This window comes from Nymphaea colorata, chromosome 8 (genome assembly GCF_008831285.2).
Source record: "Nymphaea colorata isolate Beijing-Zhang1983 chromosome 8, ASM883128v2, whole genome shotgun sequence".
NCBI classification, from domain to species: Eukaryota; Viridiplantae; Streptophyta; class Magnoliopsida; order Nymphaeales; family Nymphaeaceae; genus Nymphaea; species Nymphaea colorata.
The window spans coordinates 2,821,592-2,848,737 of record NC_045145.1 but is presented as its reverse complement, the minus strand read 5'-3'; the positions used below and the strand labels follow the sequence as shown (position 1 = coordinate 2,848,737).

General features: G+C 37.1%; 2 protein-coding genes across 2 annotated transcripts; both read right to left on the bottom strand.

Annotated features, from left to right (window-relative positions):
• Positions 1 to 439: 439 nt before the first annotated feature.
• On the bottom strand, positions 440 to 10,310 carry LOC116259387 (kinesin-like protein KIN-12F). Its single transcript, XM_031637181.2, has 16 exons — positions 9,912 to 10,310; positions 9,697 to 9,834; positions 9,518 to 9,601; positions 9,309 to 9,437; positions 9,145 to 9,204; positions 9,025 to 9,078; positions 8,814 to 8,906; positions 6,220 to 6,315; positions 5,710 to 5,858; positions 4,272 to 4,421; positions 4,060 to 4,189; positions 2,815 to 3,969; positions 2,598 to 2,693; positions 2,349 to 2,507; positions 1,477 to 2,271; positions 440 to 933 (listed from the first exon to the last, which is right to left on the bottom strand). Exons 1-16 carry the CDS (start codon positions 10,236 to 10,238, stop codon positions 610 to 612), a joined length of 3,939 nt encoding a protein of 1,312 aa, XP_031493041.1. The 5' UTR covers positions 10,239 to 10,310; the 3' UTR covers positions 440 to 609.
• Positions 10,311 to 20,920: 10,610 nt separating this feature from the next.
• On the bottom strand, positions 20,921 to 26,558 carry LOC116259698 (cysteine synthase 2). The gene is made up of 6 exons (XM_031637602.2): positions 26,269 to 26,558; positions 26,105 to 26,179; positions 24,349 to 24,492; positions 22,813 to 23,199; positions 21,527 to 21,765; positions 20,921 to 21,450 (listed from the first exon to the last, which is right to left on the bottom strand). Exons 1-6 carry the CDS (start codon positions 26,485 to 26,487, stop codon positions 21,231 to 21,233), a joined length of 1,284 nt encoding a protein of 427 aa, XP_031493462.1. The 5' UTR covers positions 26,488 to 26,558; the 3' UTR covers positions 20,921 to 21,230.
• Positions 26,559 to 27,146: the final 588 nt, after the last annotated feature.

The following is a 27,146-nucleotide window of genomic DNA, read 5'->3' as shown; positions in this document are numbered from 1 at the left end:
TTGATCGAATCCTAATGGTTTACATCCTTTTCCGAAGTAGACTTAGAAAAAATAGGTTTTAGGAATTGAGTGTAAATAGTTTTGGAAATTCCTTTTCTTGCATTTGATTCTGCCATGTGTCTCCAACATAAATATTTCTCCCAAGTCAAAAGGGACCTTTTAAGTAAAAATCTTATTAAATTTCTTGTTTTCATTTTAATTTTGTGCACTTAAAATACTGCCAGTTGAGCCGAATTTAAACTTGGCTTTGTTCATCGTGTGCCCAGCTCTAATTTGAGCTCAAGGCTTGAACCGGCCTGACTAAAGCTTGAGCTGAAATGAAGGTGCTAAAAGTATTTTTCTAAGTATACTTTTCCAAAGGCAATCACATGAATTTTGAGATCATAACCTTTTATTTGGAAACCAGGAGCAAGCCAACTACATTGAAGGCATTTACGTGTTTGAAAACCCAAGAGCATGCCAATTCCAATAAATGCATTTTCAAATAAGTGTGCAATACACATTTTACATATTGATAAGCCAAACTGCCAAGACAAATACATAACGAGGTGATAAATTTGTCACCTAATCAGCTGATAAGTAGGCCAAACTCAAGCAGCAATTTCAAGATTATGCTGCACTCTCATTCCATTTCTCCCAAATTGTGTTCCGGGTATTGCTTTGTGAAAGCATTTGGTTACTAGTACTAGAAAATATTCCACCTCTCTCATGGTAATATGGAGCAAAATCTTGTCCCCATCCCTCATGTTGGCCATGCAAAATTGAACTACTATCTGCCTGCTGCTGGAAAAGAGGCTCCAAAGCCGACTCTGGAAGACGGCTATTCGCAAGATGGGCTTTGAGTAGATCGAGCTCTTTCACATGTTTTTTCTCCAGTTTTTCCATTTTGTGCTTCATATGTTCAACTTCTTCTTTAAAATTTTCGCATCTCTCCTACATAATAAGAATATGCCAACATAAGTTTTTCTATAAAATATTGCAATTATACTTTCCTGATGTATATTAATTATACTCTTACAACATACCATTTCAAATAACTTGACCTTTGACATGAGACCAAGAGTCTGTTACCATGTAACTGCATGGTAACACACCCACAGCTGTACACAATTTCTAAATTCATGGCAGGCATGTGGGAAGTTGACAAACTGATCTCTAACATAGTACATTATCCAGGCAAATCTACACTTTTGTTACCCATACTAGTTAATGACAGATTGACAGTAAATTTTAAAGCATATTTTGGTTATCTAGATTCCTATTTTTCCATTTGAGGCCCTTTTCCTCTTTCCTATTTAGAGGTTATGTCATTTGTTCATAAGAAGCAAACTTGGGAATCAATATGGCAAGCGAAGAAAGTAAGAAGGAAGTTGGTATACACTAACATGGGAATATATGTGCAAGTAAAGTAGGGAGGAATCAGAGAAAAAAACCTAAAAGTAATAATTTAAAAATGCTATAAACAATGTTACTAACCTCTGCATTAATGGCAGCCGCTTCTGCATGTTTTAGTCTGACAAGAAGTTCTCCAGCTGCTTGTACAGCTTCTGCAGTATCCTTGAGCTGAATGTTCAGCCTCCTATTTTCCTTTTTAAGATGGTCTTTTTCTCTATCCTTCTCGAATCTCAGAACTGACAGTTCTGCAGCAAGGGATTCAGCAAGAATTGATCCAGCACCTCTTTTACCAGCTTTGGAAGCTACACGCTTCATCTCTTCTATACCCTCCATAATTTTTCTATGACGTGAAAGCAATGTTATATAGTTGTCTTGGAGATCAGCATACTGTTCAATAATTCTGGCATGTCCTTGAATTGCCCTTTGCAATGCATCATTCAACTCGTTTGAACATTTCTTTTCTAGGTTGAGTTCTAGCTCTTTTCTTTCTGCAAGACTCCTGCTGCTTTCCATATCAACCCTCAAACCTTCAGTCAACAAAATCCATTGACTTTCGGCTTCCATCCACCTCTGCCTTTCAAGCTCAAAGGTGTCATCTTTTGTTGAAGATGCATCAGTTGTTGGTTCCACACAAATGCTTTTTCTCAAGTGAGCTGATTGAAACAATGAAGGGGTCTCTTTCTGAGAAGTTTTTCTACCCTCCATGTATGATTGCAACTGATTCCTCAAATCTTCTATCTCCCAAAGAAGAGCTTCCTTCTCTGTCAAACCACAAGAAGCTATATATTTGGAATCAAACTCCATTTTCAGTTTTTCTAGGTCACTGTTTGCTTTTCTCACCAGCTGATCATTGCCATTATGATTGCCATTTAAGTTCTGCAAGAATTGCGTAAATGCATTTATGCTACAGTAATGAAATATTACTAAATGGATATAGAGAACTCAAAACTTACCTGGCATTCATATTCTGCCAGTGGATAACATCTTCTAGCTTCAGATACTTCATTAGATATTAGATTAGCATTTAGGAGACCCTCAAGGCGTACAATTTCATCCTTCTGACTATTGATGAGTTGTAAATTTTGTGCACACTCTTGTTGATACTGCTGGACCTGAAGATTCGAAGTTATATTGTCATAAAATCCCACTGTGCTTTTCCATGAAAAGAATCATGTCACAGAAAATTGAAAATATTTACTTACCAAGAGATTCAGCTGTTTGTTTATAGCAGCTTGGTCTGATGAGGCATCTGCCAGAAGATTTTCCTTGTCCAAGACATTTGCTAAAGGTCCTATTACCTGACTCGAAAAAAAAAAAAAAAAGGAATAACAATTATAAAAAGTTGAAACATATGAGAAAAACAAACAGAAGATCAATCAACTATGACATGCTGTAGAAAACTACAGCTTCTAAAACTACCTGGCTTTCTGATGCTTCCATTTCACATGAGTTTATGGTGACCTCTGAACTGGACCCATTCTCAAAGTCAACACATTTTTGTGGCTCCAACATCACCTTGTTCACCTTCTTGCAAGCCATGCACATGAACAAAATGGGAGTCCTGGTTGAGTTTGAGGATGTTTGCACCTCCGCATTAACTCTATTTGTTTCTTCAAAGGGTTTCTGGCTCAAATCCACGAAGGAAAAGGATGATGGTTTCCTCGTACTAGAATCTTGTCGATGATTATCAAATATTTCCATACCACGTTGGAGACTGGCAGCCAGATGTTCAGTTGAAGACAATACCTTTTTGCTTGACCGACTGGATGCACTAAGGCCACAAGTTTCTTGCTTGGAATGCGATTCATGCACTTTTGGAACCTTTGGCCTAGGAGAAGCAGTCTCAGTTGAGCAATAATTATGGCTTAAAAGACTTTGGCTACTCAAGCCCTTCTGTTTATGATCTGTGATTCTCGGAGAAGTAGATTCAGTTGGTCCCTGAAGGATGTTGGATGGTGTGCATGGACTGACCTGAAGCGTAGTACTGGATCCACAAATATCAAAGGCTTTGTGAGGTGCCAACTTTTCTACAGTTTTTGTGATATCTTCCTTTTGAGTAATAAAAGGATCAGGAACCCCAGCATTTTCAACAGACTCCTCAATGTTATAGCTCAAATCCTTGTTAGAACAGTCATTTCCTTCATGTATGTAATCATTTATTGTTTGGTTTGGGCAACTTTGGGCCGGACATGATTGCTGAACTTTGAGCTTCCTAAGATCTGTATCACTATCCATCATGCTCTTCAGTTTCATACCATCAGCAAAGCTATCTTTGGAGGGAAAAAACCTATTTCCAGTTTGATCAGAGGAAGAAACCGTGTCATATAAATTTTCTTCAGAGGAAGAGCACAACTTTTGCAAATGGTTGAAAATTTCAGCTAGATTCTCTTCGGGAAGATTCCGTTCGGGAGCTTCTTCTTCATCCTGGAAAGCATCTATCTGAGATAGCATGATTGAGTGGTTAAGACTCAATCTCAACCTATTCAAGCTTTCGCGGGTGTTCCATGCTCTGAGATTTTTGCAACTATTGCCATCATAGCTGTTTGTACTGGACTTCACCCTTATCAGCTCTTCCTGTATTCAAAGAACCCCAATTACAAATCTAAACAGTTGCATAATTCACACAGAAGTATGACATTAAGCAATAAAAGAAAGATGATGTACTTTTAATTGACGGATCTGATCACTCAAATTACTGACATCATCCTCAGTAATTTCATTAACAGTAGCCTTGTTATGTATGGCTCTAGCTCGTTTCCCAAAACGCAAGGTGCTGGATGTATCAGCACAGTATCTGCAATGAAGTAGGGAAACTTCCATTAGATCATGAGGGTAAAAGACATGCAAGTTTATATTCATGCTTATGCTAGCCTGACCTTTGTGCTGGAGAAATAGTGCATAAGACTGTAAGCTTTGTATTTCCACCAATTGAATCCCGCAATAAATATGTCAAAGAAGAACATCTATATGGGATATGTTGTGAATTTCCTGATTGAGACCCATCAGCAACAATTTTGACCACATTCCTGTTAATTTAAAGTGAAAAGCTATTAGTAAAAGACGAATGCAGTTTAGACAATAGAACAGGGACTAGATTCTGAAACAATCGACTCAGAAAGAAAGTAGAGCATGACAAAATGAAGATTCAAAATATTCCTGTTCATTTCTCTATGTTAGATAAGAAGGGTCCACTGAAACTGTCAGTACCTTGGATGTCCTGGCAAGCAACCAAGAGCGCCATTATTTCCCCCTGAAATAGATTTTTTCAATTTTTTCCATCTATTAATGTGCTGGTCCCGCTGGAGAATTTTTGAAATGACCATATCCACCTTTTTTTTTCTCCTGCCTACCCAATCGTCTTGTTATTATTCTTCATTATTTTCCTCTGTTCACTCCTTTGTTGTTCATTGTTTTTTCTTTTTTCATACCAACTAGGGCCAACCAGCTTCAGTCCGGGGTGCATCTAGACTCTCACTAACCATTTTTTGTGGTTTACTCCCAGAGCTTTTGACTATGCAGGCAGTATCCATCAAAATAGAAAAAAGTCACTGACCGAGGTTGATATTATGTCATTTAGATGCCTTGGGAAACATTCATCCTCATGATCAGTTCCATCTAACAACAACTATTATAGAAATATTGCAGTTCATGCCCCAGAAAAATGCCAAGGAAGGATACAAATATATACACTACACAAAGAACAGGTTAGAAAAGAAGAAGTGTTACATCATTTCTATTGACAACAAAATTACTATTTGTTGTCAATATGTACAGATGACCTTCTATTTTTTAAAATCATAAACAGCCAAACAATCAAGGTAAGAACATACCATTGTCACAAGTTTTCGCAGTTTTCAAAAGAATGTGAAAAAAACAAGAAATAAAGGAAAACAAGAAAACTTGGAAAATGGTGATGTTTTGGAAAAAGATGAAAATAGAATATCAGATTTTTCATGGATTTGCAGGGAAAAGAAATTCTTAATATATTTCAATTTTTTGAGGTTTCTTTGACATTTGGATAATTGTTTTGAATTCTCTTCAATATTTTTGTAAGAGAAAAATAGAAGATCCAAATTTTTGTATTTCTTTAACTATTTCTTGTATTTTTTTTTAATTTCCTGGATTTTCAAGATCTTTAAAGAAAAAGCTTTCTTCATTAAAAACTGAGAAAAATCTCACTGATAAAAACCCAAGAACAGGATTTGCAATGATAGTACGTACTATAACATGCAATTATTCTAGCAGGTATCTGGAGAATACAAACAGACGGCTGTTCAAAAAAGCAATGTGAGACGAAGGCATCCTTATTAATACCCAAGGTATGAAAGAGACTGCTTCACATTTTTGTATTCCATCATAAATTGGTGACCGGCATCAACAAGTTTTTGCTTTTCTGATCCAGCAAGATCAATGAAGCATATCCTGCTGCACTTTGAACTACTAAACCATGTTGATGTTGTTTCCTGTGTATCATTGAATTGCCAAAAATAATAGAGAAGTAATTGTTAGTGTAGTAAAGAAAGAACTGTCAGTGCCCAAAATTAAAGTTAATCTACATAGTTACCTCCAAATATGCACTAATAACTTTTTTACTTTTATTACTGTAAATAAAGAAAGGGAGGCAGAGAGATAAGAAAAAGAAAAGAAAAAAAAGAACTTTTTGAAGGGATAAGCATAGGGTGCGGTTAGGATGCAAATCGGAACCGCACCCACGTCGTGTCGACCCGGGTGCTGCACTCTTTTTGAAGAGTCCATCCGGCATAGCTTGTATATTTCCACAACAAGGTTGTGAAGAGGAATTTTTCTGCAAAATTTGAAGCATACCTTACACCACGACTCGATCAAACAGGTGAGAATTATGTGAGAACGTGAGCTCTTGGAATTCATACTTGTTGCACCAACTCTCCTATTTGAAAGCCCCTATGAAATAAAACAGCATAATTGGATTGACAAGCATCGAGAAAGTATAAAAAGAAACATGAATTTTTTTTGCATAACCTATTTAAAGATGCATACTTTCTCTGTAAGTCAATTAGAAACTTAAAGGACAAAAACCCCATGTTTGCTTGCACACTGTAGCTGCAGCCGTCAACAATCTACGAGAGAGCTCTTATTATTTACTTACAAGCACTCACTTTTCTCATATGGTTATAAACTTTATCTTGTTCCATTCATGGAATACATCTATGTCAGATGAGTGTGATGCAAAGTGCTGATGCAGGTGCAGGCGTGGGCAGGATGCAAGTGCTGGAGCACCATTTTTAATAGCTAAATTTGTGCCATCTACTGTCCCAATTGACTTGCTTTTCATTGATATATTGATTCTTGCCACCACCTTTTGAGTGGAAGAAGTGGTTTAATTGTCCAATTTCTTGTTGTAAAAAAAAAAATATATATAATTTAGCTATTACTTGATGGTATAAAAAATCGTGTTACAACCTTTTATGTTAAATGACAAGTTATATAGTTTTTCTTTTAAAAGCAACAGTTAACAAAACTCAGCCTGTGTCGCTGAGTTGACCCACCAAGTCGTGGTCCTAAAATGAACGAGTCGAGTCCTGAGTCACCACACCAGGCTTTAAAACATTGGGTAAAACTAGATAAAAGTGAAAAAGAATGTTTAATGATGATAAAAATGATGAAAAATAATTTAGTTGAAGTTTGAATTTGAATCCATGATGATATTAAAATTAAGAAACAGAAAAATGAAAAAATCATGAAGAAATGTGATAAGTATATTTTCACATTTTTTAAAATATCACGGATATTTTCAAAAGTGCCACAATATCTATGGCATTTCTTGCCCCCAAAAAAAAAAATTGATGCACTTGCACATTAATATAATAAATCATACATGATTAAAATAACTTAAATATGTATTAGGGACTTCAAGTAAGTTGATTTAAAGAAGACACACTTTGATTACTATGTATGGTCAGCAATGCATTTCATGTTGGTCACTTTTAACTTTTATGTAGTGTCACAGAAGACATGTTTTTTTCAAAAAAAAAAAAACATGAGAAATCAGTTAAAACAAGTCATCCAAAACAATGGGAAAAAGCACATTACTTTTTGACAAAAAATATCCAAAACGGAAAAAACAAGAAAGACATGTTTTTTCACTTTTTCATTTTTCATGTTTTGTCTTTTCCAGTTTTTTCACTGTTTTTACATTTTTTTAGTTACTAAATTTTTATTTTCACATTTTATTTTATTTTTTAACTTTTTTAAAATTTGTTCAAACTTTCCTAAAAAAATAATTTGCTGTATTATAACCTATGTCACACGGGTGCGGATGCGATACGGGTGCGGATACGGGGATACGGGTGCGGATACGGCAATTTTCAAAATTTTTGGATACACGGACACGGCTACATTAAATATTCTAAAAAATGATAAGATTAAAAAAAACATTAAATTAATAGTTCACTCTTACAATCTTGTGAGAAAATGTGTTTTATCACAAAAGTACTGAATATTTGAAAGGATTGTTCATGGAAATAATTGGATGCATCACAAAAAATTGATAAAATGAAAAAAAAATATTAAATTTTTATTTTTTATTTTTTGCCGTGTCCTAGCCGAGTCCCGTGTCGGCGAGTCGACACGGGTACGCGGCATCTTTAACCGCGTCCATGTGACATAGATTATAACAAGAAAAACCTCACTGTGTTACACCCGTAAACGATATTTGTGACAATGCTTTTATGTAACTTATGTCTATGCAATTCATGCTTTTCCATAGGAAATATTTTTCCATTTTTCAGCTTTCATGTCTTTTTGTGCTTTTTTTTCTGACTGATGCACATTAATTTACACACTTCACAGTTTACAGCATCAAGCTGGCCTTTAAAAAATTTAAGCGTTATTGTTTCATGACTTTCATCAGAATAACATGTCCACCTTCATCAAACAGAGCTGACAGATAAGTTGAAAAGCAAGCTGGCCTATTCTTTAGATTATTTTTGAAGTATTTTCTAGTATGTGAATGCACAGTGCATTATTATATCAGCCACATATAGCACAATGTGGGCATGTGCACTAGTGTGTAGTATAATAGATAATATGATATGCATATATGGAGTACACATAGTATATGATGAGATAAATGCCTGCATATATATCATTAATTCTGTAGTATACTTTATTGAGCCTATATGGGTTGACCTCACCCGAACAGCTATGTTTTGCATCAGCTCATTTATGCAGAGCCTCTAACCAAATGAGCGAGTGTAATTGTTATGATAACAATGGAGTTTACAACTTTACATCAAGCTCAGAAAATGAAGGAAATTCCTCTAAATATATAACCAATTGCAAAATTCCTGCGCACCTCTTCCAGAAACTGAAACTAGATACACAAGCAATTGCTTAGATAGAGCTCAACCTCCAAAAAGGTCAAAACACAAAGAAGGTACCTTGATCAAAATATTGTTTACATCATCCATGTTCATGACAGAATCTTCAGTAAGGTTCTCAACGTAGACTCCATTTTTCACATCTTCCTTGAACTGGCGATAGAAGGAAACCCCAGTATGAAACAAGTAAATCACTAAAAGAATGAAGCATCCAAACAAAATTCCCTGTACTAGAAGCTGGCTTGTTCACAAGCAAAAACAAAATCTGTACCTGTAGGTTTCTCTTAGTTGGATCCAGCAGATCAGTAATCTGTTCATTGTAAACCTGAAAGGCCATTTTTGTATGAGATGTATCCGCATGAGGGAAAATGCCACACGACGACGACCTTACCTCAAGAAATGAACAGCGGCATTGATAACTCAGTTGTTTATCCCCACAATTTTCCTTCTCCTGATAGAGTAAAACGACAAGACAAAATAATAATTCCACCTGATTCCTTCTTTTCTTGTCCGAACCAAAACGTCAGAAAAAAAAAAAGTAAGCAAAAGTATTACCTTCTGAATCTCCGAAAAGAGCATCTCAAAGAAACGGGGAGCAATGCCACGATGGAGATTATTGACAACGCTGTCGCAAATAATTGCAGACTGTGGACCCCATATGGTGTATGTCTTCCCGCTCCCTGTCTAATAAAATCAATTGAAAGGGAAAACTCAGTTGCAGGAGAGGACTTCCAGCATGGTTGGGAGTTAAAGAGTTTAAGTACCTGCCCATAAAGCAGCAAAGTCGTGTTGAACCCAGCCAAGCTGTTTTTCACCAGCGGAGCACCAACTTGACGGAAAACATCTTCCTGGAAAAGAAGCCTAATGAATCTCCTCATGAAAAAATGGAAAAGTAGAACAAACTAACTTCATCTGCAGGTCTGTTCAAAGGCAACCAACAAACCTGGGTCGCATCCGAGTCAAAAACAGAGTCAAATACGAGGGTTTTGTCACCAATACAAAGTGAATCTGAAGAAACTTTTCTCACAGCTCGACCACCTGATTCCTCGTGGTCATTTAACGGCCGAATCCGGACCGCGACCTTCAAAAAAAAAAAATCGAATGTCACTGACAGAATATTCCAGTATTCGAGTGGCAGGCATTCTGGGGTTACGGTACCTGAACGTCCGGTGTAGCCGAAATCGCAGGTTTGTTTCTCGGATCGCATTCCTGGATAGTTTCCATGGGAGAAGGCAATACGGCCGCACTGGGAGGTACATTCAAATCCGATGGTGGAACATTTTCCCTGCCAGATTTATGGGAATTCTTGCTTTTTTTGCCCGGATTCTTGGTTATCGGGGAATTCTTGCTCTGTTTGCTCGGATTCTTGGTTATCGCCTTCCCGACGCTGGACAGGGGTCCTGCTTCCATGGATTTGGAGTTCTGGAGAGGGTTAGTGATCTCACGTAGGAGACCTTCCTCATGATTCCTTCTGGAGCTCTTCATTCTACAGCCAGAGAGAGAGAGAGAGAGAGAGAGAGAGAGAGAGAGAGAGAGAGAGAGAGAGAGGGAGGGGGGGAGAGGTGCACTCGATCGAAGCTTTCAGCTGACTTTGTCTGAATTTGAAGTGGAAGAGGATTTTTTGAATGCGCACGAATTTACTGAAGAGCCCTCGCCGGTGAAGGGAAATTACACACAACCAAGTGGATACACACTGAGTGGGCCACCATAGTGTAGTAGTGTGGTCGCTGAGAGCCAAAAGTTTTTCGACCGTTGAAACGGGGAATAACATTCAAGCATCATCATTCAAAAATTTCCCTTTATGGCTGCTGGCTGGATGGACTACACTCGTGAAAGTTCTGTTTCGAATTGTCAAACGGGCTTTTGGGAAAGAAAGAACAGCTTTGCTTGCTTGATGTAAAGATGAAATACTGTTGCGTATTAATTTGTGTTGCTTGTCTCAATATACAAGAGAATTAGATCCTAACAACTACCGACTTACCCTACTGTCACATATTGACATTTTTTTCTCACAATCAGCTCTTTTAATAGTCCAATTAAAGCCCATGGCCTCATAATTATATGTGCAGTCACAGGACATTCTTTTCTGCCTATAATGGATTAAAATGAAGACAGCTCCACTAAGTGGCAAAGTAAATAATTTCTAGCTAAGGGATATCATTATTTTAAATTTCAAACTTTTAGGTGCAGCCCCATGTAGAAAAAGTACAAAAAAAAAATAGTGAAGAATCAATATCTAAATAAACTGGATTGGTGTGGGCAGGTGCCCACAACAGCCACAATGTGGCTATGCTACTAGCTTCACTTTGACCTTTTGCTCACTTGAATCCTTAGAGACTTTTGTGCATAGGACTACTCTTTCTTCTTGTTTAATAAAGTTATATTTTGAAGTTCTCAATTGGTTCTCTTGCTCCCTTGCTTCCTTCACTCTCTTTTGATTGTTTGCCCATAAGGGTTCTCCATTTGTGAGTCACTTCCACAAATAGATACTAATGTTTGCCTTGTCTTCCTCTCAGGTGCCACACAAGTTAAAATTTTTGGCTCATGGAATGTTATCAAAGCCAAGTTGATCCACCAAGGTGGAGTATGGAAATTTAGTCAATGTCAAGTGAACCGGCAATGTGCTCCTATTCTAAGTACCATGGCTGGAAATGAATTGCGTCTTTGGCTGAAGGCCCCCAAATGATTGGGAAAGAGATAGGTGATGAACTCATGGACTAGAGGCCCAACTTACTATTTTTGTGAGATCATCAGCAAACTTTGACTAATATCGGCTCTTCAAATTAGTCAATCAATGAGGTCAGAAAAACCTTTGAAAGCTACAATACATGAACCAATCAGTAACTAGACCAAGTGATAGAACAATTGTAAGATGCAATAGCTCGGCTAAACATGAAGGAGGCTAAGGTGCACATGGTGATAAGCCTAGGGCCAATAAAGGAAACAAAGAAGGCATTCAAAACAAAGATATTCATGTTGATTCAATTGGTTCTGATAAAGGCAAGATGAAAGATGGAACCAATTAGCTCAAGATGAATAAAGTCTATATGCAGTGTTGTTGAGACACCAATGGCAAAATAAACTTGCCTTCTCAAAATGTAAAATCAGTACTGATAGCATGTTTGAATGGAAAAAGGGAGAAGATACCGATGGAAGGAAATGAAAAGAAAGGAAGTGAAGGATTAATGATGGGGACAGAAAGAAAAGAATTGGAATGGAACGAGTGGGATTTCTTTTCACTTACATTATCTCCATTTTCTTGGATGGCTTGGAAATACACTAGTTAGTCCATCCCTTTATTTCCCACTCCTTTCCTTCCTTTTGTATCCAAGCATAATTTTTCATTCTCATTTCCTTCTCTTAATTAGTCATCCAACACATTAGATGTCTTTCTTTTTAATTCTTTCTCTCACCTTCCCTCAATCTAAATAGGATAGAAAATTAAGGAGATGAATATGGAAAATATTGATTATAAATCATGTCCTTATACTAGTTGCAACTCAATGACAACCATAGAAAAAAATAACTCTACAAGAAGTGACTTTAGACAACTAGACAACAATGTGAGCAAAAACACACAAGACAATTCTGTTAAGAAAACAATAAACATGCCTCAAATATCACAAAAGAGTAGTGTGTCAAATTTGCAACAAACCCAACCATCTGACTTAAGAGAAAGAGTTGTTGTGGATGTAGGTGAACATGTAAACATTTCTTTTGTCCATTTTTTTCCTTGGATCATGGTTTTTTCTTATGGTATAAAAGCAATGGTCTTGAGAAGAATTGAGATCTTTGGTGGTCTCTTGGTAGCAAGGGCACGAGTTAGTTGTTGTCCTATCTCCTTAGTTTGTTTGTTGTCCAGTGTGAAGCATGCCATCCTCACATGCTAAGTACCCATATCCCTTTCATCTTAATATCACAAACTTTGTCTTACTAAAATTGAATCACACCAACTTCTTGCTACACCAAATTTTTTGTTATGGAACATACACTTTATTAACTTAATCGAAAGCCAAGGCATGGTTGGATTTCTTAATGGAGAATACTCTCAATCATTCAAGACCATAACAAAAAATAAAGAGTTGGTAGTGAATCCAGACTTCACAACATAGAGAAAATATGGCATCCTTCTTTGGTGGATCATTTGAGCCTTATCAAAAGAGGTTCTTGGCCTGGTTGTCCAAATTGAGTACTTAGAAGGGGTTTTGGATGCTCTAATTACTACATTTGTTCACGGGTCTAGGGAACGTGAGTTCATCTGACATACCAAAGTCATAACTTCATTGTAAAAAGACTTGGCGATGACTAAATATATAAAGGAATCCAAATCCATCTGTGATAAGTCGGTTGTCATCGAGAAGCCAATATTGGATTAGAATGAAGTTCTCTGGAAATTGAATGGTTTGAGAAGTGAATACGAAGTCTTTGTCACACCATGCTTAGGTCATCACCACACCATACATAAAAGTTGTTCTTCTCTATAGGATCATGAGATTATGCAAACTCTTCATGCATCAAGACAAGAACAAATTACAGTGTTGCCTTCACAATTCAATGATCAAATAACCGACAACAGTATTACAATCACAACCATAAACAGAGTTTTAACTATACAAGAAGAGGAATTACACAAGTAGGAACAATATGATTAGAAACACATAAGACAAATCTGATTAGAAAGCAGCAAGCATGCCTCAAATCCTCATAAAGAAGCAAATTTGCAACAAAGCCAACCATGTTGCAATAAATTGCTAGCATTGATTTAACATTGCTTTGCAAGCAGTTGATGCTCCTAAAGCTCTCATTGCAATGAAGATTTATGACAGTAGGATAAGACATGGTTTCCCAACAAGTCCTTTCATATCTCACAGGGAAAAATATGTTTGAGAATGAGACTATGCTTGTCTTTAACAATATCGACAACTGTCATACAACATTACTTGTTGTCAGATACTTCTAGAAGAAACTCAAGATCAAGAATGAGATCATATTGTACAATATCACTTTGAAGGCTTACAGAAAGCGTAAGTAGTGGATAAGGTAGGAGAGTTTCTTCAAGGGATGGTGGATAAGAAAATTATGCCTGATGGTATCACTTTCTCCACCATTATTAGCTTTGCTATAAGGCCATTGAGTAGTTTGAGAAGATGAGTGATTTCGGTTGTTCTCTTGATGGTTTCACTTATTCCACATGATTGATATCGAAGAATTGGCAATGTAGAGATTGTCATGAGCTTGTATGGTTGCTCCGGGAAGGAGAATTGAAAATTTGATGGGGTGGCTATTTGACATTGATTTGAGTTCATGGAATGTCTAGGAATTTAGATAGAGCTTTGAAGACATGCAAAGAGATGAATAATCTAGGAGTGATGCCCAATTTGGTTATATACAAGACTTTGTTGAATTCAATGGGAAGAGGTGGGAAGCTATTTGCATCTCAAAATTTATTTTTGTTTTTGGAGTGCTTTCAGAAATATAAAGTTTTATTTTTGAAATGAGAGGAAAATGGACTCACCTGTGTTAGTAAGAGGATTGGTCATTCCTGGTGTCTTTACTAGGAGTAACCAATGCAAGGGTTAGGCTTATTCTCGATGCATTTCATTTTTACTTAAACATGTTTTTCATTCTAAATGTATTGTGGTGCTTGAAAATAATGTTGAAGATTTATAGTTTCAAACTTTTGGATGAGAAAATTTTGAAGGATCATTTGAGAATATAAACCATTTTGATTTAATAGATTTTTAAATAAAGAAACCTTTGCAAATATTATTTGGAAATCTTTGGAAGATAATATGGGTATTTTGAATATCTTTTTTCGAAATCGATTTAGTGTTTTCTTAAGAACTTAAGTAGGTTTAAGATTTTGCACTATTTCGGCTACTACTTAGGTAGAGCTCAATCTCACTTTGCTTAAGTTTTTTTAAAGAAGTGCTTGTGATCATTCGTGAATTTTATAAGTGAACGTGAATGCATGATGTGTTAGTTCTATACGATTAAAAGTAAATTATTCATTCCTACTATATCATTCATCTAAGGATATCTCTATCATTATATACATCTAAATTTATTTACATATTTGTCCTAAATATTCTCGTAAAAGGGAAAAAAATTTGAAAGTAAAATAAAGTTGTAAACTATAAAAAATGATTCCAATATTGGATCATTACTTTAGTTTTGGTCTTAATAAAATCAATAAATAAAAACTAAAATCTTAGATCTTAGAAAAGAAATATTCGAAAGAAAAGAAGAAAGAAAAGAAAAAAAAAACAAAGATATTAAGCCAAGTGGAACAGGGAGAAAAAGAAAGAAATTTTGAAAAGGAAGAAAGAAAATTTTAAAAATGTGAAAGAAGGAAGTGTGTGTGTATAATTGTATAAACTTATGGATATGAAAATTTATAAAAGGAAGGTCTTAAATTTAAGAGAAAGAGAGAGAGAAAAAAGAAGATTTTAGAGAGAGACAATATTTTAGAGAGAGAAAGTGGAATACATATATATATTTATTTATATATATGTATATGAAAATTTATAAATGAATATGTTAAATCATAGAGAGATGAGGATAAAGAGATGTATTCATGTGTATGTATATGTATATAACATGTATATATGCATAATGCATTTATGAAAATTAAAATCAAGAGGTAACTTAGAGCATATCTAACTTCGATTTTTCTATGTAGGCCAGAGAAGAAATTGGGTTCATGCAAGAGCCTAAACTAAGTTTCCAAGGCTTCATTGAAGAGGGTTCTTATTTTCGAAATTCCTTTGAAAACATGATTCCAAATAAGCATAAAACAATAATCATTTCATCTATTATGAGGAACTTTATTTCTCCCACCATTAGATATGGAAGAAAGTCAAACGCACATGAAACGAAAAGTTAATAACATAAGAAAACTCTCATTGGGATCCCTAACGAGATGATTAAACGAAACACTAAACATAAGAATGTCATGAAGATGCACTTTAACATGCACGCATTCGTGAGGGGTTTTCTCGAGTTAGATAATTTCCAACCTAAAAAATCAACATAATAATAAAGGAATCCCAATCGAAAAACTCATTCTTACTGTTCATTCATATATTAATAAAAAAAATAAGTCTACCATCCATGAATATCATCTTTTATGAGCAAAGAAATGAAAGAAGTATGTTTTGAAAATAAATGGAGAAATGAAATTTATTTCGCCTTTTTCATACCCTTGGTACATTCAAGCGTTGCTCTTGACTCCGGATAGGAGATGTTTAGAACTATCTTGCATGGCCATAGGGACATGGCAAATGGAAATGAAAAGAAATAAAAATGAAATAATGACTATATACCTCTAATGAAAATGATTTTAGAAAATGAGTCTCATTCTCCGGATGATCCTAAAGTTTCCTTGAATGAAGCTCCAAGATGTTGAGGATGTCTTCCTAAGAGGTCTCATCGTAATCCCTTGAATAGTGGAAGTTGGAGAAGCTTGCTCCCAAGGTTGGAGAAGAAGAGATATATGAAGAGAAAACTAAGGAAAAACTAAGTTTTCAAATGAAAAAACACTAGACGTTTTCCAAAGGTTAGCTCAAGCCCAAGAGAAAAGATTTTGAGGGATATTTATCAAGAGTTTTGGAGCCAAAACTTAGAATGTGATTTTTTTTTTAATTCAACAATATTTTCTTGCGAATTTCAAGTATTTTTGAATTATTTTATTTATTTTTTAAATAAATCTTAACCAAATGGGATTGGCCCTTAACTCTGGAAACACCCCTTTAGGCGTATGGGTAGGGATAGTGCGCACCCAATAGACCAAAACCACCCCCAAGGGGGCATTTTTTGGCTAAAAGGGGCTTGCGCATTGCACAGAACCTACCTCGGCACGGCCCACGCGTGCGGGGCAGTGATTGGCCCCGTGCGCACTAAGGCTAGGCGATAGCTCCTAGCGCGACAACAACCTGGCCGTACGCTGCTCAGCCAAGCGCCTGACAGAGTGCAGGGCACGCGGGAAAGGAGCCGAAATGCCCCATTATTGGTTCATTTTAGACCAATAAGGGGTGGCTTTCACCTCCCTGGCTTTCAAGGGGTCCCACACATAAAAAAAAAAACATAAAAGTTGTTTTTTAAAATGCATATTTTAAAAAGGCAAAATGGTGTTTTGTTACAAACATGGCCGACTTCATTTCAAGCGATTCCGGGCTCATTTTAGATCTAGATCGGATTCGCTTGGTTGCCAATGCATTCTAGTCGACGCTGGAGGCTCAGATCAAGGATTAGATACGCAGTTTAGGTTCAAAACATATTTTTGGTGCAAGATTGAGATGCAAAACAAAGGGAAGGTTTGTGCATGTGCGGCCGGTGCTTGATAGTATCAAAATTTGTTATTTTGGCCTTGATTTTAGATTTTTAGTTGAAATTCTTGTTTTGGATCCAAACTTTGGTTTTGGATCTAAGAGTAGCTTGATGAGCCTGTTTTCCTAGTTTGGACTTCATTTCATTGGTGGGGTTCAATTACGGACTTTGGCCTCATATTTCGGATCAAGGTGTGCATTTTAGATCTAGAACTTGGATTTAGATCCAAATATTAGTTTAAAATTGGATGTTGGATTTAAATCTTTGAGTTGGACTCAAGTAAGGGTCTGGAGATCTGTTTTGGATCGAGAGGTCATGAATTGGACTTGGATATGGATATAAAAAATTTGTCCAGATTTGAATTTGAGTGTGGATTTAAAAGTTTGTTTTTAGTTGAGCTTGGGTTCAAGGTCCAAAATTAGATCCAAATCATTGTAAAAATGGATTAAATAATTGAGAATTTTGTTTGAGTAAAATGGAATACAGGCTTTTGAAAAAAATTTAGATGATAACAAATGACCCTTTTTGTTACTAAGTTGGCACACACTGCGCTTAGTGGCAAAGATAAGCACCCGAGATTTTTCAAACAAAAACATGTTTGGAGTAGCATTTCAGGATTAACCCCTTACCTGAATGAGTTGTTTGAGCTTGTTGTAGGTTTAACCATTTACTTGCACGGGTTTAGCAAGATTGAGTTCTGGTTTGACCCCTTACTTGAGTGGGTTGTTTTGGCTTGCATCACAGGTTTAACCCTTTACATACATGGGTTGCCCTTGAGTTGCGTTGCAGGCTTAATCCCTTACCTACATGGAAAAAATTTTTAAGTCATCGTTTAGCTATGATTACCATTGATGTATTTCCACTAACTTGAACATCTTCCATATTGCTGATGTTAAACATGTCTCCTTCTTTGGCCTTGACCTCATCAATATTTCATTACATTGTTTGGTGATTGTGTTTGTTTTCTTGCAAATAAGACTAATTAAGGAGGATCAATCATGTTTACCTAGACTTAAGATCAAATACAACCCTCCTCAATTTAAGGCTTGATTGAAACAATATTTGTTCTTCTATCTTATTTTAATCACTGTCTTCGACAACATTGTATTAAAGACAATTGATTTTACATGTTTTTTCATATTTCAAAGTTTTTCATACCTATTTGTCTCAATCATTGTGTTGCTTTGCTTGGTCTTAGGCAGTAACACATGATTAAGTGTTACAACTGGACCACACTTTGGGTTGGAAAGGCCCATTTGTTAGTACCATGAATGGTAGTTTGTAGTATATTGACGGGTGACAAAAAAAAAGTAGAGAAACCTTACCCTTAGTTGACTAAGGAAGAATTTATGTTAGTACTAAGACATTTGGCTAAAGTATATAAGCATAACTTGATATTGGATTATCATGACGCAAAGTTATCTCAGATAGACCCTTATAGCCTTTTTCTTCAATTAGAAATATAGAGAGTGTTGAATGTGCACAAAAGCTTATGTGGTGATTTACAACCTCATTATATACCCCTACCTCTTATCGTCTTTGTTAACTTTGTTGATATTTTCTACTAATTTAATCTAAATTAGAGTCTTCACTCAAGATGTATTCTTTTCAACATGATGTCACATTTCCTTATGATCACATCCTCTTTAGGGGAAGGACCTGAACGGTCAACTTATGTTTTCCTTGAGTCTAGGCCCTTAGCTCCTGTATGGTGTCGGTCTTGGCATCTCACATTCTCTCGGATGTTTCCTTCTTACTTTGAAGAATGTAGGATATAGACAGTGGCAGCCAGAGGAGTGCAATTAGTGAATTGAAATTTGGTACATGCTATTAACAAATGGAACCCAATGGCATTCTCTTTTTGTTTTTCTAGAGAGAAATGACAGTATTATTGGATGAATTTATTGAAATACTTAACTTTCCTACCTCTACTTGTAATTCAAATGACCCATTGAATAAACAATTCTTCATGAACCCGACTAATATTAATGCAAATGACCTTATAATTTACTTTACTAGATGAAAAACTTGCCCCATACTAAAAAACAATGAGAACCAAAACATCAACATAAAAACCCACACGAAGAATTTGAAACCAATGTTGAGCCTTTCACCTTATCTCAAAAAGCCACACGAAGAGTCAAACACATGATGCTTTGCACAATGCCATGTTTTGAAATGAAAAATGCAGGCCTTATATGTGATTTTTGTGCATAGTAACTTGCGTTTTATCAGTTTTGCTAAGGGGCCGTTTGATGACCTGGAGATCTCCTATAGCAAAGGAGAAAAAATTCAAATATTTGAAATTTTTCTGATTTCATCAAACATGGAGATTTTATTTTCACCGTTGGAGGTGGAAACGGAAAAAAATTTCTGGAATTTTTTTTCCAGCCAGAAGGTGGAAAAAAATTTTCGAACATTTTTTTTTACTGTTGGAGAAGGGAAGGAGAAGAAGGAAGAAGGAAAGAGGAAGGAGAAGAAGGAAGGAGGAAGGAAGAAGAAGGGAAGGAGGGAGGGAGGAGGAAGAAGGGAAGGAGAAGAGGGCACGGCGAGGAGGGAAGGAGAAGTGGAAGACGGGAAGGGGAAGAGGGCACGGCGAGGAGGGAAGGAGAAGAGGGGGAGGAAGAAGACGGGAAGGAGAAGAGGGGAAGAGGGCACAGCGAGGAGGGAAGGAGAAGAGGTGGAGGAGGAAGACAAGAAGGAGAAGAGGGGAAGAGGGGAAGAAGGGGAAGAGGGCACGACGAGGAGGGAAGGAGAAGAGGGGAAGAAGGGGAGGAGGGCACGACGAGGAGGGAAGGAGAAGGGGAGGAGGGCACGGCGAGGAGGGAAGGAGAAGGGGAGGAGGGCACGGCGAGGGCACCTCCCCACGTCCCCCACCGCCGCCGATGGCACCGCCTCCATGACCCGCTCCCCATCTCTTGCCGCCGCCGCTCCCCACGTCCCCCGCCACCGCCTCCATTACTCGCTCCCCATCTCTCTTCTTTCCACGGATGTAAATCCCAACCTATCAAACACAGGGTCATTTTGGAAATTTTGAAATTTATTTCCATTTCACTGTTTCCGAAATTTTATTTCCAAAAACATCTTTCCTATTCCAGATTTCTCGCCCATCAAACGGGCCCTAAAGGAGAAATATCACGTTTAATTGTGCTATTTGGTGTTAAATTGTGGAGTCGAGAGCTTTTAAGGATCAAGTCTACACCTTAACTGAGAGAGAGATTGAATTTTAGAGTCATCGCACTCTGAAAACTCAAATCTAGATCCAAAACGCATGCTTCTTAGCGTTCAATCTATCAATAGCTGGTTTTGAGCTAGGCATCACATCTAAATAAGAGTTTGCAGAAGTATCTATTGTTGTTTTTTGAATAAACTCCAAAAGGAAGAGGTATTGTGCAAAGTTCTAGTGGCCTTTAGGTGTTTGAGTTGTTGAAAAACATTATATGCTAATTATAATCCCCTTGGGCAGCACCATGTATTTGCGAAATCCTAAATATCGTTTGGTGTTTTAAATATTTTTGAAAAGCACATAATTCAGAGAAGGGGATTTTATGCAAATATAGATGATGTGTGATGTTACTGAAAATTTCTACAAACTTGAGCCAGAAGCCAATTTAGAAACCCCACATTGAGGGAAGTTCCTTGTTCTCCACCAACCCACCAAAGTTTTCCATTACCACGGTTGAAAAAGTGTAACCCTCTTCCCACCCCATGTTTAGGTACGATAGCGTGCATATAGTTAGCTTTACATCCATAATTTCATAATAATTGGATTTTAGCAAGCAAAACATTGCTGAATAGGCTAGAAACAAAATTTCCATGACGCCTCAACCTAAAACATAGCACCATGCCACCAGCAACACAGGAGAGAGGAAATTTCCTTCTTCTCTCCAGGATAACACAGCAAGTACTCATATTTTCAAACTTGTCAGCCTATAGGAAGGGCCCTTTCACCCTCTTCAAAATGTTCTGTCCCCATCAAATATCATCAGTTACAAAAGGCACCGCTGTATTGGCAGCTTGCATCTCATCCTATTCACCTCACCTTTAACTATGTAATTTAACAAACATTCCGTGACAAAAAATAAACAGTCTCAGGATGAGAAGCTACAAACAGGTAAAAAGAAAGCCATTTCAGATAACAATTTAGTTTTAGCTGTCAAGGAACTCTAAGCCAGTGGCTCTAGGTGTCAGGCCGTGCTCTGCTAAATATTGAGGAGAACAGAACTTGCTAAGATGCCGCATCCCACTGTCACACAGAATGGTAACAATTGTATGACCAGGCCCCAGTAACCGTGCTGCATGTACAGCTCCAACACAGTTCATGGCTGAAGAACTCCCTAAAAATAATCCATCATTCCTAAGCAGATACCTACACTTGGAGACAAGTATTACTCAAAAAGATTTTTTAGATCCAGACAAAACCAAAAAGCATGTCAAGATCATACCTAGACATTTCCACTGCTTCTCTATCTGTGCCTCTGAAAGCTCCATCAAGTTTAGTAGCCATCATGAAATTTTTGGTCAAGCGGTTTATTCCAATCCCCTCAGTTATTGTATCAAAAGGATTCTTTAATCTGCGGCCTTCTGCCTCTTCACGTGTGTACATGACTCCCCTCGTGACCTTGTTGTATAAACCCGAGCCAGGAGGGTCAACCAGAAAGCACTTGATGTCGTGGTTTCTTTCCTGAAAAGGTTGTGTGGCTCAGTGTTCATGATGTCTATGTCACAGACATCCCTAGAAGGGTGCTGCACCAGCATCAACAAGGCTGGACAAAGGTGCGGGTGCAAGATAAGGCTTGGACACAACAAAATCATATTTTCTATTTTTTTGGTTTATTTGGTATTTTTTGTTCAGTAATTTATACATTGTGAATCAAACAATGAATACATGTTCGATTGCCAAGTCTTTTGAAAGTACTTTGCCCGGCGCACCCCCACCCCCACCCATGTGACTAAGAGTATCATAGAAGACTGATGTGAAGCCCTCAGAAAAATATTTAGTTGCCTCATATCTGATCAACTGATGGTGAAACTTGAGAACCTCAATGCAAAGAGCTTCCAATCATGAACTGCCGGAAATAAGTCCCCTGCCCTTTTATTGCCAAAAAATGATATATACAAAAAAGCCAAAAGAAGAGGATGCAAAGCATCATCCAAGGAACTTAAAAGATATAATAATGTTTTCAGAAGTTCAGATGGTTATAAATTCTGAGAATGATTTGATTTGCAACTGCTACCTATATAACATGGGTAGATTGAAAGGTACCATGTATGTCAGGCTAATAAATCTTGGTATGACCTAGCCCAGCTTGGTTCCTGCCTGATCCAGACTTGACCTATGACCTGCTGTGCTGCACTCTTTTCTCCCACTTTTAAGATTCAGAAAGGTTTATTTTTTCTCCAGCTTTATACAAAGCTAGAGTGGACAGACACAAACACACATTAGTGCATGTACAGACATATAAGCACATTTTTGCTCTATACCAATACTTAAAGAAGTTCCCATCCCATGCCCTATCACATGGAATGTACTAGTGCAACAGGTCTAGACTCAGCTTTGATAAGCTTACCAAGTTCTAGGACAAGCAGATAAAGATGGTTGAAAAGATCTAGCATTTAGCAGTCATCTATTAAAAAAATTACAAAAAAAAAACGCAAAAGTAACTGGATAACTTGCAAAAGAATAGTTGCTACTCAACCTCCAATTTTAAACAGAAAAAAGGAACCCAACCTGTAGAAAGCGAGAAACACCAGCAAGGGTTCCACCTGTGCCTGCAGCTGACACAAATGCATGAAGACTGCCCCCTGTCTGTTCCCAGATCTCTGGACCTGTGCTTTCGTAATGGGCTTGAAAGTTGGCCAGGTTTTCAAACTGATCAGCAAAAAACCCGCCTTTACAGCCTCTTGGAAAGACTGGATGAGGTTTTTCTTCCTGTAAATTGCAGAAGCCAGGATACTCATTCTTCCTTCCTATTTTCTCCATTTCCTGATGTCTTCTTGCAATTTCATTTGCTTCAGAGGCTCTTCTCCTTGCAACATTGACAAAATGATCCTTGTGAGTGATAGAGACTGGTCTGACTCTTTCTACAGTTGCACCAAGAGCTTCCAGTATTTGAGACTGGTCATGAAAGCCTTAATGGTTAAAACACAAAAGTTGGCAATGGCAGGTATTTCACTTTAGACAAAATGATGAGAACACATGATTAACATAAAAGTCTAAAGTATCTTCTACTGCTTATGGAAACCGTATGTGAGATTAACAGCAAACCACATATGAGGCCTATCATTATATTTTGCATCAACATGGTTGGTTGAATCTGGATAGTTATGCTTACAACACTTATTTTCATCAATAAGCCAAACAATTAAGCATCAATCACACAAGAATATCTAATAAAGATTTCATTTTTGAATGTCAACAGTGTGAAGGCACTCAGTGGTTCACTTCTTCAAAAGATATGTATGTTGCATTTTTAACCCAAACCACATACTGAACATTAGAAACTGCCTGGAACATATGTACCTGTGTATCATCTTTGCAACTGCCACATTACCATCTATTCCTGTTTAATATTAACTGAAGATCCCACCACAATTTAATGGAAACCACAATTCAATGTGACACCCTTGTTTTATACGGATAACAACCCCATATTGAGTTTTGAAAAGTCGGTTTCCATTGCGATTGTCTGGGTATGAATTTGATACCATAACCAAGCAAGATTAAAGAAAATAAAAACATAAACAACCAGGTGCAGCCCCAAGCTAAATCACAACCAGTGGTCTAAATGGTTTATGAAATTGCATGGAAGCATGGTTTCATTGACATGCTCCATTAGAAATCTCAGTTACTGAAAACTGCTTATCAAGGGGAAAAAAAAGGAAGAAAAAGGTACATATGAGCATGACATAACAAACATTTTTTTAACATAAAAAATCTACAAGCAGGCAATTTTACACAGGTAGGAACATCAAGCTGCAACTTTTTCTTGAAACATTAGCTTCTCAATGACACGACCTGCTGTGACACATGACTGGAAGGGGAGCATGACAAGCTAACGATACAGTCATTATGCTTGCTTTACAACAACTTTTAGAGGTCACAAGATGATGCTTGTTCTTTTGGTTTATAATCTCCATTGCAGGTTTACGAAATTATTTTTGTTCATTCTTTTCTGTTGTGCATGAAGAAGGATTTTTTTTTTCCTTTGCAAACGACAAAATTTTCAGATTTTGAGAAAATGTACGAGTAATTGAACTGAATTACCTTCTCAATAGCTGCATCATCAGGGATAACCACATGGCATTTACATCCAAATGCAGGAGCAACTGTCGCAAGGCTAATGGCTGTACTCCCGGCACTTCCTTCAATCACCACACCACCTTCAACGAGGTCCCCTGAGTTAAGAGCCTGCTTCAAATCACAACAATCACAATGATAAGGAAAGTGCAGGGATATAGTAAGCTATGCCCACAACATAAGCTGAATAATACATTTAAATGTACATCTACGCAGATCTTACAAATAAGCTACACAAACAATGGATGGCATTTCAGAATGTTATAAACAGCAGCATCAGAAAGGTCAAAGAATCACATTAGGCAGTTGAACATTACTTACAGATAGCCATGAAATTCAAAGGTGTGACTCGAATGTTGACATTTTTGTTCATGTTCTCTGCCAAAGAATTCCATAGTGATCATAAAAAATAATAACCAGTTTGATTGTAATGCTACCAGATAGTAAAATATGAATCCATCTCCTCATCTGCTTAGTTTGATCCAGACATCAGCCATGTCACACAATGTACGTTATCCCATGACTTCAATGTCAATGGATTCACCATTTGACACTAAAAGCAAATGCTACCTGGGAACTTGTGGAACTTTGCTTCTACTTTAATAATTAAAGTAATGTGAAAAAAGTAAAGAATATATAAGAAATAATAGAGAATATCATGGAATTATGAGTTTCCTACTAAATTTCTTACCAAAACATTCTTAAAAACAAATTAGTTATTTAAACGTTAAGAGAAAACCAAAAAAAATTTAAAAATATTAAACATTTCTTTCTTTCAAATTGCACGATCTTATCATACTATTTTCATTTCAGCAATATGTTCAAAACTGCCACATCATTTTGCCTTTTCTTTGTTTCACTTGTTTTGGCATTTCCATCGCAATATTTTGAAAAATATTGCCAATACTTGTGACTATGGATCATTGAAGTAGCTATTTAGGATGAAGTTGAAACATGGTTTTGAGAATGAAACTGCATCAACTCCATTTGCGATGGAAGGTTTTGGCAACATGGTGATCCGAAACATCAGAAGGTATTGAAAAAACTGCACAGCAATTTCCTTTTGCCTATAAAGCGGTCTTCCAAAACAGTCCTTACATGGTTTTATGGTTTTATCTTTGCACCGAAACATGCTCTCTCTCTCTCACGCGCACAGCACACACGCACAACAACAACAACAGAAATGCACTGTTTAAGCATGTCCAACATGAGCATTCAGCTAGCATATTGCCTAAAGTTTCATGAAAAAAAATAGTAATGAAATGCAAAGCATGCAAAGAAAGCTTGAGACAAGCATATGTTAAATATTAAAGTTCCTAACATGTACGCTTCAACCTTCTTACAACCAAATCGCACTTGAATCCACAATGGCAATAACCACTGATAATCTTCATCCCTAATAATCAAATTTCTCATTCATAATCTGACTGAAAGCCGGGAAGCTATAAAGAACAATCAATTATGATAAGTAAATTATCAAGATGGCATAACAAGCATGACATAAATCTCAAACTTCCCAACACCAGCAAAACTCATATCTGTACTCGTATCCTTTCCCACAGTTGGAGTCTTCATGAACAAACAGAAACAGTTATTATGGTCGATGCCACTCGGAAAATCTGAAAGCTACGAAAACTACGACACACTCACAGAGCAAAATCGAAAGATATTGTTAAACAACTCCTAAACACGGCAATAACATCATTACAGAAGGGTGACTCACCTCCTGGATTATTTTGACGGCTATCCTGTCCTTAATGCTCCCACCGGGGTTCAAGAACTCAGCTTTAGCAAGAATCTGAAGAACACGACCGCCCTCACTTCTAATAGGTATGCAGGAAAAACCACAAAACTTGAATTGAAAGACAAAGAGGAGTACAGACTTACTTCGCAGCCAGTTTCCTTGGAAAGACTCTCGATTTTGATGAGTGGTGTGTTTCCAATGGCAGCAATGATCCCACGCCCTGGTGCTCTTGCAGGAGGAGAGTTGCGGTGTTCCCTGGTGGTCAGTCTTCTCTTGCCCGCTCTGTAGATCAGGAGGAGGTGGAACATCAATCCCATGGCGATAGCCGCAGTAGCTGCAGCGCCTTTGAAGTTGATTGCCATGGCTGCTGCGTCCTCCTCCTCCCAAAGAGCAGGTTTGCGTCCTGAAGCGGGCAAGTCCCTGCAGTCCGTCCCCGCGATGAGTTTATGTCGGTCGGGTCGGAACAGGTCCAGATCCGTTAAAATGCGGCTCAGGTCCGTTTCCTTGCAGTGAAGCCTTATAACTGTGCATATAAATATCAGATGCATGGGATTGCATAGTTTTTTTAAGTGGTTCATTCCACCACTTTTAAGAGAGGTCACAGTTTCCCATATTTCTATCATTTTTTCAGGATTTTACAGAGCTTGCTTTGAGGCCTACTATGGTCTCCCGTGCCACCTCAAAATTTAAATCCAAACCCCTTAAAAAGTGAACCACCTTACTGCCTAGCATGCTATAATCCCTTAGGATAATGAAATTGTATAATTTTTGTGCACTCGTCAGTTAATCATGACAATTCAAAGGGCTATAAACAAGCTCCTAAAATTCCTTTTAGATATAAAATTGAGATATTTTACCCCATGATATTTGAGAAGTTTTACATTTTCATGGTCACATAATCTTATCTATATATCCCAAATGATCCAATGAGGAAATGTTGGTTTTGGGACCATATGATCACATTTAACAGAAATTTTTGAAACCAACTTCAAAATTTTGTTTTTTAGACTCAACAAATTTT

What these genes read in the sequence shown, in the direction of transcription:
- LOC116259698 (XM_031637602.2), bottom strand. Translation starts at nt 26,487, where the DNA reads ATGGCAATCAACTTCAAAGGCGCTGCAGCTACTGCGGCTATCGCCATG. An exon ending in ATGATGCAGCTATTGAGAAG is followed by an intron (nt 23,200 to 24,348) that starts GTAATTCAGTTC and finishes TTTCATGACCAG; the next exon opens with TCTCAAATACTGGAAGCTCT. An exon ending in GTGTTTCTCGCTTTCTACAG is followed by an intron (nt 21,766 to 22,812) that starts GTTGGGTTCCTT and finishes CAACCTTTTCAG; the next exon opens with GAAAGAAACCACGACATCAA.
- LOC116259387 (XM_031637181.2), bottom strand. Translation starts at nt 10,238, where the DNA reads ATGAAGAGCTCCAGAAGGAATCATGAGGAAGGTCTCCTACGTGAGATC. An exon ending in CAGTCTCTTTCATACCTTGG is followed by an intron (nt 4,422 to 5,709) that starts GTATTAATAAGG and finishes TTAAATTAACAG; the next exon opens with GAATGTGGTCAAAATTGTTG. An exon ending in ACAAACAGCTGAATCTCTTG is followed by an intron (nt 2,508 to 2,597) that starts GTAAGTAAATAT and finishes TCGAATCTTCAG; the next exon opens with GTCCAGCAGTATCAACAAGA.